This window comes from Lissotriton helveticus, chromosome 5_1, assembly GCF_964261635.1.
Source record: "Lissotriton helveticus chromosome 5_1, aLisHel1.1, whole genome shotgun sequence".
Lineage (NCBI taxonomy): Eukaryota > Metazoa > Chordata > Amphibia > Caudata > Salamandridae > Lissotriton > Lissotriton helveticus.
In genome coordinates this window covers 1585648078-1585664494 of record NC_136065.1, presented here as the reverse complement: position 1 = coordinate 1585664494, position 16417 = coordinate 1585648078, and the positions used below count along the sequence as shown (strand labels likewise).

Here is a 16417-nt window from a genome sequence, read left to right as displayed (position 1 = left end):
GTTTGTTCTGTCCAATTTGGAGAACACTGCTTTGAAACTTACTGTAAATGAGATAGGTCTGTGTAGGATCTGCAGTAGCTGCCCAGCCATGTGGGGAACCTGCCTTTGGAGGTGTGTCTTGCTGAGCTGTGGTAGGACTGTATTGAAGTTCTCTAGATTATATTTCAGTATAACTGTTCACTGTCATCATGATATTGTGTCACCCTTAGGTTCTCTACTGACGAGGGTCAGTGCTGGTCTACCTACACATTCTCTAAGGAGCCCATCCACTTCACGGGCCTAGCGACAGAGCCTGGAGCAAAAGCAATGATTGTCAGCGTCTGGGGCTACAGCCAGTCCTTTTTCACTCGCAAGTGGGTTTCCTACACCATCGACTTCAAAGATCTTGTGACCAGACCTTGTGAGTGTCTGTTCCTCCTGCCTTCTTTCATATTACTTCTCTTTGCCAGTGCATCTCATGCTTAACCTGATGCACCTTATTAGTTTTCTAGTACTTGACTAAACCCACAGATCTCTTAATGCAGCTCAGCCCAGATCCCCAACATATTTGCGCCACAACCCTGCCTTGTATTGCTTTGCAGAGGCTTTTTAGTTCTGCCCAACAACTCTCTGCTACTAACTCCGTGCTTACAGTTTGTATGGCTTGTTCAGGGTACATGAACTTTACTGCTGCATCAAAACCTTTCCTTCAGGTGTTTGGCTCAATGTCTGTGCCACTGGTCTGTTTACTGCTGGGATTGACTGCACGATAATTATTGTCCTCCCTCTTCTGTTTTGCTGCCCTTTATTGATTCTTTTTGTTCCCTTACATTTTAGGTGGCAAGGATGACTATATCCCCTGGTTGGCTCACTCCAGTAACCATGACGATCCCTCAGATGGCTGCCTTCTTGGCTATAAAGAGCAATACCTGCGACTCCGTAAGACTTCTTACTGTCAGAACGGCCGGGACTACACTGTTTCCAGAAATCCCTCTACATGTACCTGCACTTTGGACGACTACCTCTGGTATGTGTCTCTTTACTGTCGGGTTTAATTTTACTTTGTAAAGGGTTTCTGATCAGGGAAGCTATCAGCTGGGGGGCACACTAAACCAGTCACAATGAGAAAGAAGCTGCCAATGTAAACCCAATCTGTATTTTGGCTCCAGCTTGCTTTCTGTTTTACAACAACAAGGAAACCAAATTAATGATCCGGGACCTTGGGTATCAATTAATTTCAAAGAACAATGGTCTCTTACACTTAAAAAATGTTCTTGTAAGTTTCATAGAAAAACACCGATATCTGTTTTGACTGTCCAGCTGGACATAATCATTTTAATGTAAACAATTAGATAGAACAACATGTAAGTGGGACATTTAACAAGATAAATAAAGACTCAATCATTGAAGTAGTGAGGCCTATAGCATAATTCAGTAGTTAGACCTGTTTTATGTTTGTTGGTTTATAGTCCTTTTCTTGAAGGCAAATCCCATCTCTCTTATAGGGTAACATTGGAGTTACCTTATTACAGTTTATAAGTGTAATTTTCAAATGGGTAGATATAACAGGTTCATGTTTAGTGTCTCTGGAACCCGAATTTAAAATCCTAACGTATGGTGAAGTTTGATTTCAAATTGCATTTAAAAAAATGCCACTTTTAAGAAAGTTGGCATTTTCTTGCCTTAGCCATTTGGCGCCTGAAGCCTGTCTCTGGTCACATGACTGGGTATAGTTGCAGCTTGACTTTGTGTATTCCTCCTAGACAGCCACACAGTGGGAGCTTAGGTGTGACTGGATGGACCATCAATAGCAAATTGGGGGGAGGGGCTGGGCTCTGCTTCACTTACAAGTAAATAGGCTGTGTCATGCCTGCACACAAAGGGCTGCATACTCCTCTGTATTGAGTCTACAGCCTTGGCCTGGAAGGCAGGGCATCGGTGCACTTCAAAGGCATGCCTCTAGAAGCTTATCCCCACTTCAAAGGCACAAATGTATGTAAAAGCAGGGCCTCAGACACCACCACTTCGCTACACTTCTGGACCTGTGGATACTCTGCCAAGAAGGACTGCTGTGCTACTATGAGGACGGCTATTCTGGAGGAGCAGCTACCTTGCTTTGCTGCTCTCTTGCCTGGGGAAGAACTGGACGTGCAACTCCATCATGAACCCAGATTGACTTAAAGGGCTGGTCTGTTAGCCTCCTGCTCTGAACCTCTTGGACATAACCGGCTCCCCCACAGCTCCTGGACCCATCTTCAGTCAGTTCCTGACCCCCAAGAGGCGCCTCTCAGGTCGTTGGCTGCGTGTGGCTTAAATTCAAGCTTTTAGCTCTTTGCGGCTGCGAATAGCCCTATACGGACCAGAACTGCACTGATTGCACTGAAAATCAGCCAGAGCCGCTGCAAGTTTATCTCTTCGCACAGCAAGCATCGATCGTCCACAGGCTCGATACTCCAGAATACCCGTCTGTGATACCAGGCCTGCTCATCGCCGCCCACCGTCAGCAACACTATCCTTGATCTCGGCGACCTTCTTCCACACGAACAGGACTCTTGGCACAAAACTTGAGAATGTAAACCTTCAGCAGGACTAATCTGTGACCGTATCTGACCCATGCTCCATCGGAGTTGGCTTGAACTTTTGAATTTGACCCGGGCCAGCGTGACCAGATATCCCCGCTTGGTGCTCTATGCTTTTAGGTGCTGTTTTACTGTTCATTCTTTAAAAAAATTTTACTTTGGTTCTACTATTTGGATTTTTTACTTTTAGGTCTTGTTTTGTTTTTTAAATTAAGCTCTATTTTCTAACCTGGTGTGTGGGATCCTTTTGGGTGGCGTTTTTATTGTTTTACTGTTAGAAATGTTGCACAAATACTTTCCACATTGCCTCTAAGTTAAGCCTGACTGCTCTGTGCCAAGCTACCATGGGATTGAGCACAGATTAAAATGGGGTCTGCTTGTTCCTTACCCTGACTAAGGTGCTTGGCCAGGACTCAAACCCCAGTCAACCAGCATCCCTAACACTGCTCTCAACCTCAAAGATGGATACATGCATATTCCAATTCATCCTGCCCACTGTAAATTCTTGCGGTGCATGGTAAGTGGCCATCATTATCAATTTTAAGTACTACCATTTGGAGTCACAAAAGCGCCAAGGGTATTCAGAAAATGTCTTACAGTAGCAGGGGTTCACCTACGGAGACATGGTCTATGGGGCCGGCTGATAAAGAGTGCAACAAAAACACAAAAGGTGATGAGAGAAATGCTTGCAATATGTCCAACTCCTGGCAACCACTCGGGTAACATTACAACCCATCTTTATTTTGACCACCAAGACACCTCAGTTTGGACACGCATGCAAATCAGCCTTAACCCTACTCATCATGGGAACAGTCCAGCCCGAACTGCCAGGCCAGGCTAGGTCCTCACCGAACTCGAACACAAGCAACCTAGGACCAGTTTCATGCTGATAAGGGCTCGTCAGTTAGGTAAAGTTTGTTTTCAGTGGCACAACGAGCAAGGAATCCACGTCTGGGCATACCCTTGCCCCTTAGAGCGGTACATCAAAAACGCAAACGGTGATTGGAGTAATGATTGCAGTTTGTTTAACCACGGGCAATAGTAATCGCGCAGGGTAGTATCTTAACCCATCTTTCTTTTGTCCAAATTACCATCTCAGTTTGTACCCGGCTTTGGGTGTATCAGCCTGGTCCCTGCTTCTCATGGAACAGTCCAGCCCTAATTGCCAGGCCTGGTTCTCGCTAAACTGGAACACAAGCAACCTAGGACCAGTTTCCTTCTGATAAGGGCTCGTCAGCCATGTATAGCTTCTTTGCAGTGGCACAGTGAGCAAGGGACTCATGACTGGGCATACCCTTTCAACTTAGGGTTGTACATCAAACAAGCTATACTCTACTTAAACGCCCCAATTGGGGTGAAACCGGTCTTGGGTTACTTGTGTTCCGGTTCAGAGAGGACCTGGCTTGACTGTTCATGTTGGATTGTTCCTATTGGAGCAGGTTTTAGACTGATTTGCATATAGCTGGATCTCATCTGAGGTGGCATGGTGAGCAAAAGAACGATGGGTTGAAATGCTACCTCAAGCGATTGAGTGGTTGGATTTATTGCAAGCATCCTCACTTCACCTGTTGCGTGTTGGCTGTGGAGTGCAGACAAAGTAAAATGTGGAAAGGATACACAAGCCACCATCACCCTGCTCCATTGAGATTCACGATAAATGCAACAAAATCTCAGATTCGGTAAGGACGGGCGCGGCTGCTAATATTTTTTAATTTTACTTTTAATCTCTGCATTGGTACTCTATCACGCTCAGTTTTATCTGTGTTTTAACTTGTATGCATATGGTGCTCATTTGCCCAGCCTATCTACTGCACTTTGCACTCTTTGAAAGGGGGATCGCATGACTGCTCCCGCATTCGCTATTTCCCGCCGTTGCCTGGGTTTACGACCAGGATTTCCTTGTAGAGGGGTCCTGGGGGATATGTGGCCTGACTTTCCGCAATGGTGCGTTTGTGTGGAGGCCTTTTGACTTTCCCTCACATCCGGGGTGGACAGGCACTTCCAGGCGCTGGGTGGGCTAGTCTTCCCTCTGCTCACCCTACATAGCCTGATGCCAGAGCTGACATGCAGCGGGCGTGCTAAAAGCAAGCCCGTTCTCGCCTGGACCGCACCAAGTGCTGAAACCCTTGCACGTTTCCCCGTGAGCCAAACGCTATAACTAACTACTCTTGGGATGAACTACTCAGGCTAAATAAAGCTCATATAAACACTTGCTACCCGCCACGAGATCTTCAGAGTGAGCCTAAGCAGTGTCAGCACTGTAATCTGCATCTTAGCTTCACCAAAGTCATGTACTGCATTTGCCATTTTACACATGCTAAATCACATGTTGACCTCGATTCCATGCAATGCTCTGATCTTCCATTTTGTTGCATCGCACTTCCATTTTGTGCTGCCGTGACCTGGAGTTACATTTCAGCAGGAACATAAACATGTTTTTCACGTAAACCAGTACAAGCAGGTGCGAGACATCTCGTGAGGATGCCTCGTGAGGTTATGTTGTACCTTCAGAGTGTTTTTATGCATTCCATACTTATCTCTAGGACAGAGGGAGGATGGCCTTGCCAGTCTCCAAGGCCGGAGAGGAGGAAAGGAATGTCTTTTGCCTCGGCACTGCCCAGATAGAATCTGGCCAGGTCTGTCTGTCTGGGTGGGTCTGATGCAGAGATGAGGCCAGCACTTGTGAATAGATGGGCGAGAGCGCCTGCTAGAGGCTTCTCGAACATATTGATTTAAACTATAAAAAGCGGTGTCTGTGGGGTGGAGCTCAGGAACTCAGTCTTGGAGTGGACGCACTCGCGGGACAACTTTGGTGCCCGAAGAGGTTACTCCCTGAGCTGCCGGTCTACGGGTTCCCGACTTGGTGTTCAGTGCTTGGCCAGGGATGTTGAAGTCTCCGGTGCTGCAAATGAATCTGGTGAGGTGCTTTGTACATTAACTGTTTATATACCTGTATTCACAGTTTCATATTTATGTATATAGTGTGGTGTATTCATTGTCTATTGCCTTTCACTCGGTGCTTAAGAATTCATTGGCTTCAGTGATTTATTGCCTTTGCCTACCATATTAATAAAAGCTCATTTTTACCTCCAGTGGAGTGTTGGAGTGTCTATGTGAGTAAGTGGTGTGCGTAAGTTCAGATTACGCAAGTGGGCAAAGCAATACAAGTCAAGGCATTAACACCTCAGCACAAACAATCACAAGAAATATCCGCTAAGGTATTCCAAGCCATGCTGATCAACACATGGTCACTAACAAAACACAACACCGAGGTTGCAGAAATGGTGGGCACATATAAGCTTGATATGGCATTTATTGCAGAAACTTTGGCAGATGAGTTTTCAGACCCCGATCTTGCATTAGCTTTACCTGCAGGATGTTCTGTTATCAGAGCAGACAGAGTGAACAAGCGGGGAGGGGGACTAGCAATTATCTTCAGAGATGATCTGCAAGTGGCTGGATTTGAAACGCTCTCCTTTCAGATCTCACTTAGTAATAACTACACACTACAAGGCCTTCTCCTATACAGGCCTCTGAGGGCACGAACCTCCTTTCAGAATGCTATTAGCCCCCTCTTAAAATCCAGTCTAGACACATCTGATTTCACTATATTAGGAGACTTCATTTATCACTTGGAAAAACAGATGGATTATGATACAGCCTCACTAGTCAGTACAATGGCTAGTTTCTCACTGACACAGATCGTCAAACACGACACTCACTTCGCCGGGCATACCATAGATAGTATTTTTACCACAAACCCATCGCTTATAGTCTCAGAAGTAATACCTGTCCCATGGTCACACCATTAAGCCATAATGTTTACTTTAAGCACTGATCAGCACCTTCCAAGACCTGCAAACCCACCAGTTTTAGTCACCTGTCGGGATTGGGCCAATATTAACCCCTCTCACTACAGGCATCCCTATTCTGCACAATACCAGATCTCACTACATATATCAACTCCTTTGTTCATAGGCTCTCCACATGGATCAAAACTGCAGTGGATCTCTTAGCACCTATGAAAAGCTTCCTCTAGGCGGAAAAACCCGTCAGAACCATGGTTCTCTGATAAACTCAGAGCTAAAAAAACATCCTATAGAAGGGCAAAAAGACAGTGGAAAGCAAAGTATGACCCTATAGAAAAAATTAAGTACGCTCAATCGTTGGCAGACTATAAGAAACTGATCTTAGAAGAAAAAAGTAAATACTTCTCAGCGAAAATCCTCTAGGCATGGAACTCCTGTCGGGAGCTCTTCTCAACATTAAAAAAACTAGCGGAACTACCAACTACACCTTGGATGGAAATCAGTGCCGAATTCTGCAATATTCTGGGACAGTCATTCAAGGACAAAGTTGAGAAGGTGTATAAATCCTTTGGGGGTAGTGCTGACTCTGTCACGAAGTACACTACTGCAGCATCGGATCCTATTTTTGCTAATTCTGCTTTCGGTCCCCCCCCCCGACATCAGAACAGATTATTCTGGTGGTGAAAAGATCTAAATCAGGGGCCCCAGCGGTCCCCTGTCCTCCTAAAGTACTGCACCTGTTTCCTGAAATATTAAGCGAACAACTAGGGTTAAATTTCAATGAGGTAATTCACTCGGGCATTTTCCCAGAGGCCTGGAAAACAGCTTCAATCCTTCCTCTCCTAAAAAAAACGAATCTTGACCGTAAGGATCCCAGCAGTTATCGACCTATCTCCAGACCTCCATTTCCGGCCAAAGTGCTGGAGAAAATTATAAATGCACAGCTTACTGCATTTATTACCTCCAGGTACATCCTTGATCCCTCACATTACGGGTTCCGGGAGGGACATGGAACAGAGACAGCTTTGGTCATGGCTGCAGAGGATCTAGGGGCAATACTAGTTTTGGGGGTTGAGGCTGCTTTGATTTTGCTAGACCTATCGGCGGCCTTTGACACGGTGAACTACGAAATACTAGCCAGTAGGCAATCTGAGTTGGGGATCAGAGAGACGGCTCTTACACTATTGTCATCTTTTTTAGCCGATAGGACCTTTTTCGTTGAACTTGGAGCCTTTTCATCCGAGCCTTTTAGACTTCCTTGTGGTGTGCCACAGAGCTCGTCTATGAGCACCACACTCTTCAATGTAGATGTGGCCCCTTTGGCTTCAATTATCAGGCAGTTTGGGTTCTCAATTGTCTCTTATGCTGACGACACCCTGTTGTAGGTGTCAGTCTCAAGCAACTTGGAGGAGACAGCTGACCGTTTCAACTGCTGCATGACAGAGGTTAACTAGGGATGTAGTCCAACGGCCTACAATTGAACGGTGGAAAGACGGAAGTCCTACGGCTGGGCTCTGATTCCTCTTTCTGGTCACCCAGATGGTGGACCACCAGTCTGGGCGACTGCACAGCTCCAGTGCCTAAGGTTAAAAACTTAGGATTTACCTTTGATGATAAACTGACATTTAATAGTCAGATCAACACCCTCTCCTCAACACCCTCTCCTCAACCATTTGGTTCATCCTCAAAATGATCTGGAAGATTCCGGTCCCTCCTGATGCCCTAAAAACACTGATTACAGCATTAGCCTTGTCCAGATTGGGTTATGGTAACGCCCGCTATATGGGGATCCAATCTCAGTATCTGCTAAGGCTGTAGCACCTTCAAAATGCGGCAGACAGATTAGTATTGGACATCCCTGGGTTTGAGCCAGTCTCCCATGGTTTAAGAGCCCACCACTGGATCCCGGTGGACAAGAGGACCACATTAAATCCCAGTGCGTGGCCTTTAAAGCACTGCATGGCATTGGGCCTCAATTTCTGACGACTCATTTGAAATGGTATGTGCCGTCTAGAAGTCTAAGCTCCTCACACACTAAACTTCTGCAAACACCCTGGTTCAAGAAGGCTCGCTTGGACGGCAGAGGCTTCCTGCTAGGAACAGTCAAGACTTGGAAGCTACTCCCGATCGACAGCACTCACTTCTTTCTTTCAGAAAGGCACTGTCTCTTTTCCAACTAACTCTCCTAGTACACCAGTGCAGCATCTGCCCTACCCATTGGTTCTAGTGCCAAGACTCCCCCGGTAATTCATGCGCTGTACAAATTCACTAATCAAACCTGAAATCCCTCCAGATCCAACCTTATGTGGGGGCAATTTTCAACTCTATCACGGCCAAAGCCTACCTCAATCCCTACATACAGGGTTCTCAATCTATAGAACCAACTGGCCCTTTTTCAGCCACATTGTCACCTGCCAGTCAGAACAGTAATGCGTCTCCTAGGCATAATGGTCTCTTGCATAGCCATTGTATCCTTACAAGGCTATACATGCGCACCTTACATGAGTGCTTGGTGTCACAGTGGTCACAGGCAAAGGACACTCTAGAAGTTTTAGTGTTGATTCAGCCCACAGTTCATCATTCTCTACAGTGGTGGAACAGCACCAACCAGTTAAAGGGAAAGGCTTTTATGGAATCACTCCTGCAGATGGCTATTACCAGACTCTTCACTCAAGAATTGGGGTTACGCACATGTTGGAGATGACAGTTCATGTAGGAACTGCTCAACAAAAGACTCTTTACATCACTTGTTCAGAGCTCCTAGCAATACAACTCACACTGAAAGCATTCCTTTTTTACATTCACCACAAATAATTCCTTCTAAATATGGACAACATGACAGCAATGTATTACATACAGAAACAAGGAGTCACCCACTCTCATCCGTTATTTCACTTATCACATAGCATGCGGAAATGGGCAATACAGCATTGCATTAACCTGGCAGAATATCTACCAGTAGTAGACAACAACTTTGTGGACTTACTAAGCAGGACGCAGCAACCAGTCCACAAGTGGGAACTCCACCCAGAAGTCCTTCAGCTGTACTTCCTTGTTTGTAGCACACCAGACATACATCTCTTTGCAACAACAGAGAACACAAAATGCTACCACTTCGCCTTGAGGTTTTATCACCTACAGTCACAGGTCAATGCACTATGGATGAATTGGTCAGATATTTGCCTACACGTTTTAGCCTCTCTCACTGCTTACACTTGTGGTGAGGGAGCTCAGGCAAACCTCTCACCCTAATTCTGGTAGCTCCCACTTTGGCACGGCAACAATGGTACACCACCTTACTCAAGGGGTCAGTAGTCCTTCACAGGAAGCTCCCCAACAGGCGGGACCTTCTCACACAAAATCTCGGGACAATCCGACACCCAGAGCACAGATAATTCAGTCTAGCTAAATGACTCCTGAAGTCCTAGAGTTTGGGTACCTAAACCTGCCCTCAGAGTGTATGGACATCCTTAAAGAGGCGAGGTGACCTATCAGTAGGTCTTGCTAGGCAGCTAAGAGGAAAAGATTTGTTTACTATTGACCTGCATGGCATGTTGAGCCTGTCAAACGTGCAGTAAAGAAATCTACTATGTCACCTACTATACCTGCAAAGATCATGTCTAGTCTACACATCTATACATCTTCAACTTGCAGCCATTGCTACATACCTTCAAAAGAGGGAACATATTAACGGTTTAAAATTCCAGTTGTCAAAGCATTCATGGAATGCTTAAAAAGAGTGATACTTCTAAGAACAGCACTTGCTCTAGTGTGGAATCTCAGTGTGGTACTAACTAGACTCATGAGTTCCACTTTTGAGTCTTTACATACCTGTCCGCTTCAGTACCTTTCATGGAAGACTGCTTTTCTAGAGGTAATTACCTAGTTGATGAGAATAAGGGAAATACAAGCGCTCACTCTACAGGAGCCTTTCTTAAAAATACATCACGAAAGAGTAGTCCTAAGATACAATCCAAATGTTTTGACTAAAAGTCCGTTCATTCTTTCATCTCAGTCAGACAGTTGAGCTGCCAGTTTTCTTTTCCAACCCAGACTCTAGAGCAGAAAGAGCACTTCACACTTTAGAGGTCCAAAGAACCTTTTCGAAAAACACTAAAATTGTTTGTAGCGTTTTCTGACCCTAGACAGAGTTGAGCAATATCGAAAGCAAGCGTTGCAAGTTAGAAACAATCCGTAAGGCTCGTCATGGACTATAATGAAATTAGCCTATGTGTCAAAAAGAGCATCAACAAACATTTGAATGTCCTTCTCGCTGACAGATCCCTAAAGGAGGTAATCACAACAAGACCCCAGATTATCTATCGTCGTGGCAAGAACCTGAAAAACAGATTGAGCCCCACAGTACCGCATGTCACAAGAACTAACACATGGCTCACGGATCGGTCCAAAAGTTTCTTCAAATGTGGTTGCTGTGGAATGTGTAAATGGGCCAAACATGGAACCAAAAACTTCTCAGGTTTTTAACAAACATAATTTCACCATCAGTCAAAACATAAACTTTAAAACTAGATACTTAGTCTACATCCTAGAATGTATGTGCAAAAGCCAGTACGTGGGCAGCACCATCAGGCCCCTCAAAGAACGGATTAGAGAACATGTCAGAAACATTCTTCAGCAGGATGCACGCTATCCGATGGCACTACACATGGCCACATGCCCATCACAAGGCCAACGCAAGAGATTTCAATTTTTTGGGATTGACGTCACTGATCCCAACATCAGAGGGGGGAATCGGGAGTTGAAACTCAGACGTCAAGAAGCGAACTGGATCAGGTGCCTACATATGGTGAAGCATGGCCAGAACTCGGATCATGAGCTTCATTATTTTTTGGGTCCATGATTTCCCAAATTAACGGACTTATTGTCTCCATAACGGATGTTTTCCGCACCAATTATGCTATTGTTCCAAAGATTTTCACCCTTTCCTGGTTGTGGTCTTTTACCTCAACCCATGCCATTTTTCCTTTCCGAAGAACTCTGGCAGTCATCCTTAACTGCGATATTTTTGTGATGGTTATGCAACTTCATGAAATCGTTAACCTTTACTCAGGTCATGTGTCTTGCTCTACTTAACTATGTATGATTTGTTTATGCATATTTTTTAATCCTATTACGGGGTTTCATCCCGCCAATGTGAATTGTGCCTTCACAACTAATTACCATGATGGTACTTTGTCACTAGTCTTTGAATTACTTTTTTCATCGGTCCGAATTTAATGTTGCTCACACAACTATTGACCATGATGTTACTTTCTGTTATAATAGGTGTCTTTTTTTTCTCTCAAACCTAATTTTCTAACTATTTTGTATGGGTTAGTAACCATGATCGGACCCCTGACATATTTCTGTTAAATGATTTGCTCTTTCTGCCTATCAATAGAATATTTGTTCACAAAAAAGGGATATTCTTTTCCATCAGTTCTGGTCCACATTCTCTCTCTTTTTGCTCTGCTCTTCTAGTTTCTGTTCAAACATCCCCTACCACTCATTTTCCCCTTGTTCTCTCTGACATTCTTGGCACTTCCTGTTAAAGGGGTTTCCACCATTTTGATCCACTTGCGGGACCGGGTTTCAAAGAAGTCTAGTCTTTTTCAGAATGCGCATCCCCGCCCCACGTCCTCAGATGAGGAGGAAGTTTGCTCATGCTCCTTCCGTATCCGGTTGGAGTTTTTCCTTACAGCAGCATGTGCAGCACCTGCAGGTAAGCACCCCTGCGTTTTTAGGTCTCGCTGAAAGCATTGCTTTAGCAACGCTTGTTGGAGAGATCATAGTAAGGGGCTTTCAAAAGTCTACCCAGACGGATTAGGTGCAGTTCATGTGAGCCAGGCGTGTGCACAGAGCCCACACCATTTGTCTGAGCCTCGGCATCCGACTTCAAAGGAATGCGCTCCCCCGCCCCCCCCCCGCCACGCAATGCCGAGAGCTTGTTCTTAAACTGATTACTCCCTATAAAGACTACACAACAGCAGCAAGCCAGAAATAGGTTAAAAAAGCTGCTGTCCCGGGCCAAGCAAACAACTCAACAAGAACATTTCGAGTGATGCTTCCCCATGGGGTCTTTTGATGACGACAGCAACATGTCCAGGCCCACAGTTTTTTTTTAACGAGGAAACTCTTAATTGTAATAATTATGAATTACAATGTGTGTCATAAAATTCCCATGTTACATGATTTTAACGCAAACGTTTAACACCTCACCCCATAAACGTTCTGCTTTACCCGCGCACACATGTAAACTCATATTTCCCCTCGCACTTAGCCCATAAATAATATTCCTTATAAAAAGTGAACTCGCGCTCTACCTAAGTGAAACCCTCCTGCAAATACGGTGCCAATTAAGATGCCGAAAACAGCAGATTTCCAGGAGCCCCCATAGATAAAGCTGACCATTACATCTCAATTTAACATCAGCAGGCAGCAGTGGCTGCTGACAGCCTCTAAAGCTTGTAATCTCATTTAACCCCCTCCTGTCAGGAGCAGGCCGACCCCTTTGGCATAATGCGGGCTGAATTAGACCTGACATGCCAACAAGAGGCACACAAGCATCTTTAGCTTAAGTCATCACACAGTGGGCGACCCTCACCTTCTGCGCTCCCCCTTATGCCCCACTCTTTACACCAGGCACCCCCGTGAACATTTAAGTTGAGAGAAGAGACAGCCAGACAGACAAGCGGGGATGGATAAACAGACCCACCCACGCAGACACACAGATACACACAACTCGGCTTCAAGGCAGTTGGGGGTCCCTCGGGGCAAATTACAGTGAATTTTACGAGACAATGGAGAGAAATATCAACTGGTTTTTTTTTCTCAAATCGTTCTTTGGTAATAAAAGATGAACCCCGGGCGCACTGCTCCAACCACGCTGGCTCAATATTTCCCTTGGCATGCCGCGCTCAATGGCTTGGAAGCCAGGGGACAGCGCTGCTGGAGCGCCCCGCGCCCCCGGCCCACGCCTAAGACACCTTGCTTTTTATTAAATTAGGTCATCTTAGCTGGTGGCTGGAGCCTTCAAAGCCCTCTCCTGCCACTGGCCTTTCCTTGGGCGGCTCTGTTCTCAGAAAGAACAAAACAATTCTAAGATTCCTAAACGCAGACAGACCCCCACCTACGCTCCAGCGAGGCATCCCCTCTCTTTCATGCTAATTTATACCCATGCTCACCAGCCAAATTTTGAGCTCCTTTTCTCCCTCAACGTATTTGAGTAAAACGCCTTCAGCAAAGACAAAGTCACTTCCTCCTTTCCTGTCCTCCCTGTTTCTTTCCCTGTGTCCACCCTCTGTCGTGCTCCCTTCCTCCGCCCTCTCCTGCTTTCCCTCCCTCCCTAATCTAAACCCTCTCTTTTCCTTCCCTCCATTCTCTCTTCCATTCTACTCTTCCTTCCAATGTCTCTTTCCTCTATATACCAATTTATTTCATGCGTAGCTGTGTTCTCTTTTCCCATTTCCCTCTTCATTCCCTCCACTGGTCTCTCCTCTTTTCCACCTGTTATTCTTCCTTTAAATCCTTTCTTTTCCAGATGACTCATTCCCTCCCTCACACTTCTCATCTCCCTCTAAGACTGCCCTGTTCTACACCACCCTCCCTGCCCTGCTTCTCTCCATCACATCCCTCCATCCCCCCTGCCCTCTCTCTCTCTCCTCCTCTCAAACTGCCAGACTCCTGGCCACCGGTGCACTAAGATGCTCCCAGCCGAGCACTGGACCCAGTGGAGCCAGCCACAGCCCATCCATGACTCTTCTCAGATCAGTGGCCATGTGGCAGCTCGGTGGGCCCAGACACCAAGAGGAGGGGGACCTGCGGGGGCCGGGCGGGAGGGAGCTGGTGGAGACAGGGAGAGTTATTAAGGTGATAAGCAGCCATTATAAACAACAACTGTCCGGACTGGTAACTTCAAAGAAATGTTGCATTATATATGTAGGCCAGGAATGTAAACAGTCAACGATACAATGCAATGCTTTGCAATAATGCTTTATTGGCATTACCGAAGGTCCAAGGATTGCCAAAGCTATACATTAGAAAACTGCACCTAGCCGGGCGGTACGTGTGTGCGCGCGAACGGCATCCTCGTCACACGCCTTGTGTCCGTTATTAATGGCTTTGCGCCAGCATTGCTTGAGGGTTGGAAACCCAGCCTGGAGCTTTGCATCACTTCTCGAGGTCCTTATTTGGAGCACAGTCTCTTGTTCCGGGGGTCACCTCTATGGGGGAAGCGCTTTCAGTCTGGAGCAACACACAACCCCCCCCCACACACACAACCCCACACACACACACACACACACAACCACACACACACACACACACACAACCACACACACACACACAACCCCACACACACACACTCACCGCCCCCTCACACACTGCCCCCTCACACACTGCCCCCTCACACACTGCCCCCTCACACACTGCCCCCTCACACACTGCCCCCTCACACACTGCCCCCTCACATCCCCCCACACACACATCCCCCCACACACACATCCCCCCACACACACATCCCCCCACACACACAACCTCCCACACACACAACCTCCCACACACACAACCTCCCACACACACAACCCCCCACACACACAACCCTCCCACACACACACCCACACACACAACCCCCCCACACACACACAACCCCCACACACACACAACCCCCACACACACACAACCCCCACACACACAACCCCCCCACACACAAACAACCCCCCACACACAACCACACAACCACACACACACACACACACACAACCACACACACTCCAGGATAGCAAAACATAGCATAGCATAACAAAACACAGCATAACAAAACAAAGCATAGGATAGCAAAACATAGGATAGCAAAACAAAACATAGCATAGCAAAACACAACAAAACATAGCATAGCGTCACAAAACATAGCATAAATAGCAAAGCATAACAAAACATAGCATAAGAAAGCATAGCATGGCAAAACAAAACATAGCATAGCAAAACATAGCATAGCATAACATAGCATAGCATAACAAAACATAGCATAGCATAACAAAGCATAGCATAACAAAAACACAACAAAACATAGCAGAACAAAACATAGCATAACATAACAAAACATAGCATAAGAAAGCATAGCAGAACAAAACAGCAAAACAACAAAATATAGCATAGCTTAACAAAACACAAGAAAACATAGCATAGTATTACAAAACAGCGTAGCAAAGCATAGTAAAACAAAACATATCTTAGCATAGAAAAACATGGCATAGCATAACAAACAAAACATAGCATAACAAAGCTTAGCATAGCATAACAAAACATAGCATAGCATAACATAGCATAACAAAACATAGCACATAGCATAACAAAACATAGCATAGCAAAACTAAGCATAGCATAATAAAACACAACAAAACATAGCATAGCCAAACACACCAAAACATAGCATAACAAAACATAACACACCATAGCATAACAAAACAACGCATAGGATAGCAAAACTAAACATCGCATAGCATAACAAAGCAAAGCATAGGATAGCAAAACAAAATATAGCATAGCATAACAAAACATAGCAAAACACAACAAAACGTAGCATAGCTTAAGAAAACACAACGAAACATAGCATAGCAAAACAAAACATAGCATATAGCAAAACAAAACATATCATAGCATAACAAGACAACAAAACATAGCATACCATAACAAGACACAACAAAACATAGCATAACAAAACAGCATAACAAAACATAACATAGCATAGTATAACAAAGCATAGCATAACAAAAACACAACATAACATAGCAGAACAAAACATAGCATAACATAACAAAAGAAAGCATAGCATATCATAACAAAACATAGCATAACAAAACATAGCAAAACAACAAAATATAGCATAGCATAACAAAACACAAGAAAACATAGCATAGCATTACAAAACAGCATAGCAAAGCATAGTAAAACAAAACATATCATAGCATAGAAAAACATAGCATAGCATAACAAAGCATAGCATAGCATAATAAAACACAACAAAACATAGCATAGCAAAACACACCAAAA

General features: G+C 45.1%; 1 protein-coding gene across 1 annotated transcript in view; it reads left to right on the top strand.

The window, feature by feature from the left end:
* SORT1 (sortilin 1) overlaps window positions 1-16417 on the top strand; it is a 666378-nt gene that overhangs the window by 431634 nt on the left and 218327 nt on the right. Inside the window, exons 14-15 of the mRNA XM_078644756.1 lie at window positions 210-400; window positions 817-1006. Coding sequence (XP_078500882.1) covers window positions 210-400; window positions 817-1006 — 381 coding nt within the window. The remainder of the gene's footprint in view (window positions 1-209; window positions 401-816; window positions 1007-16417) is intronic.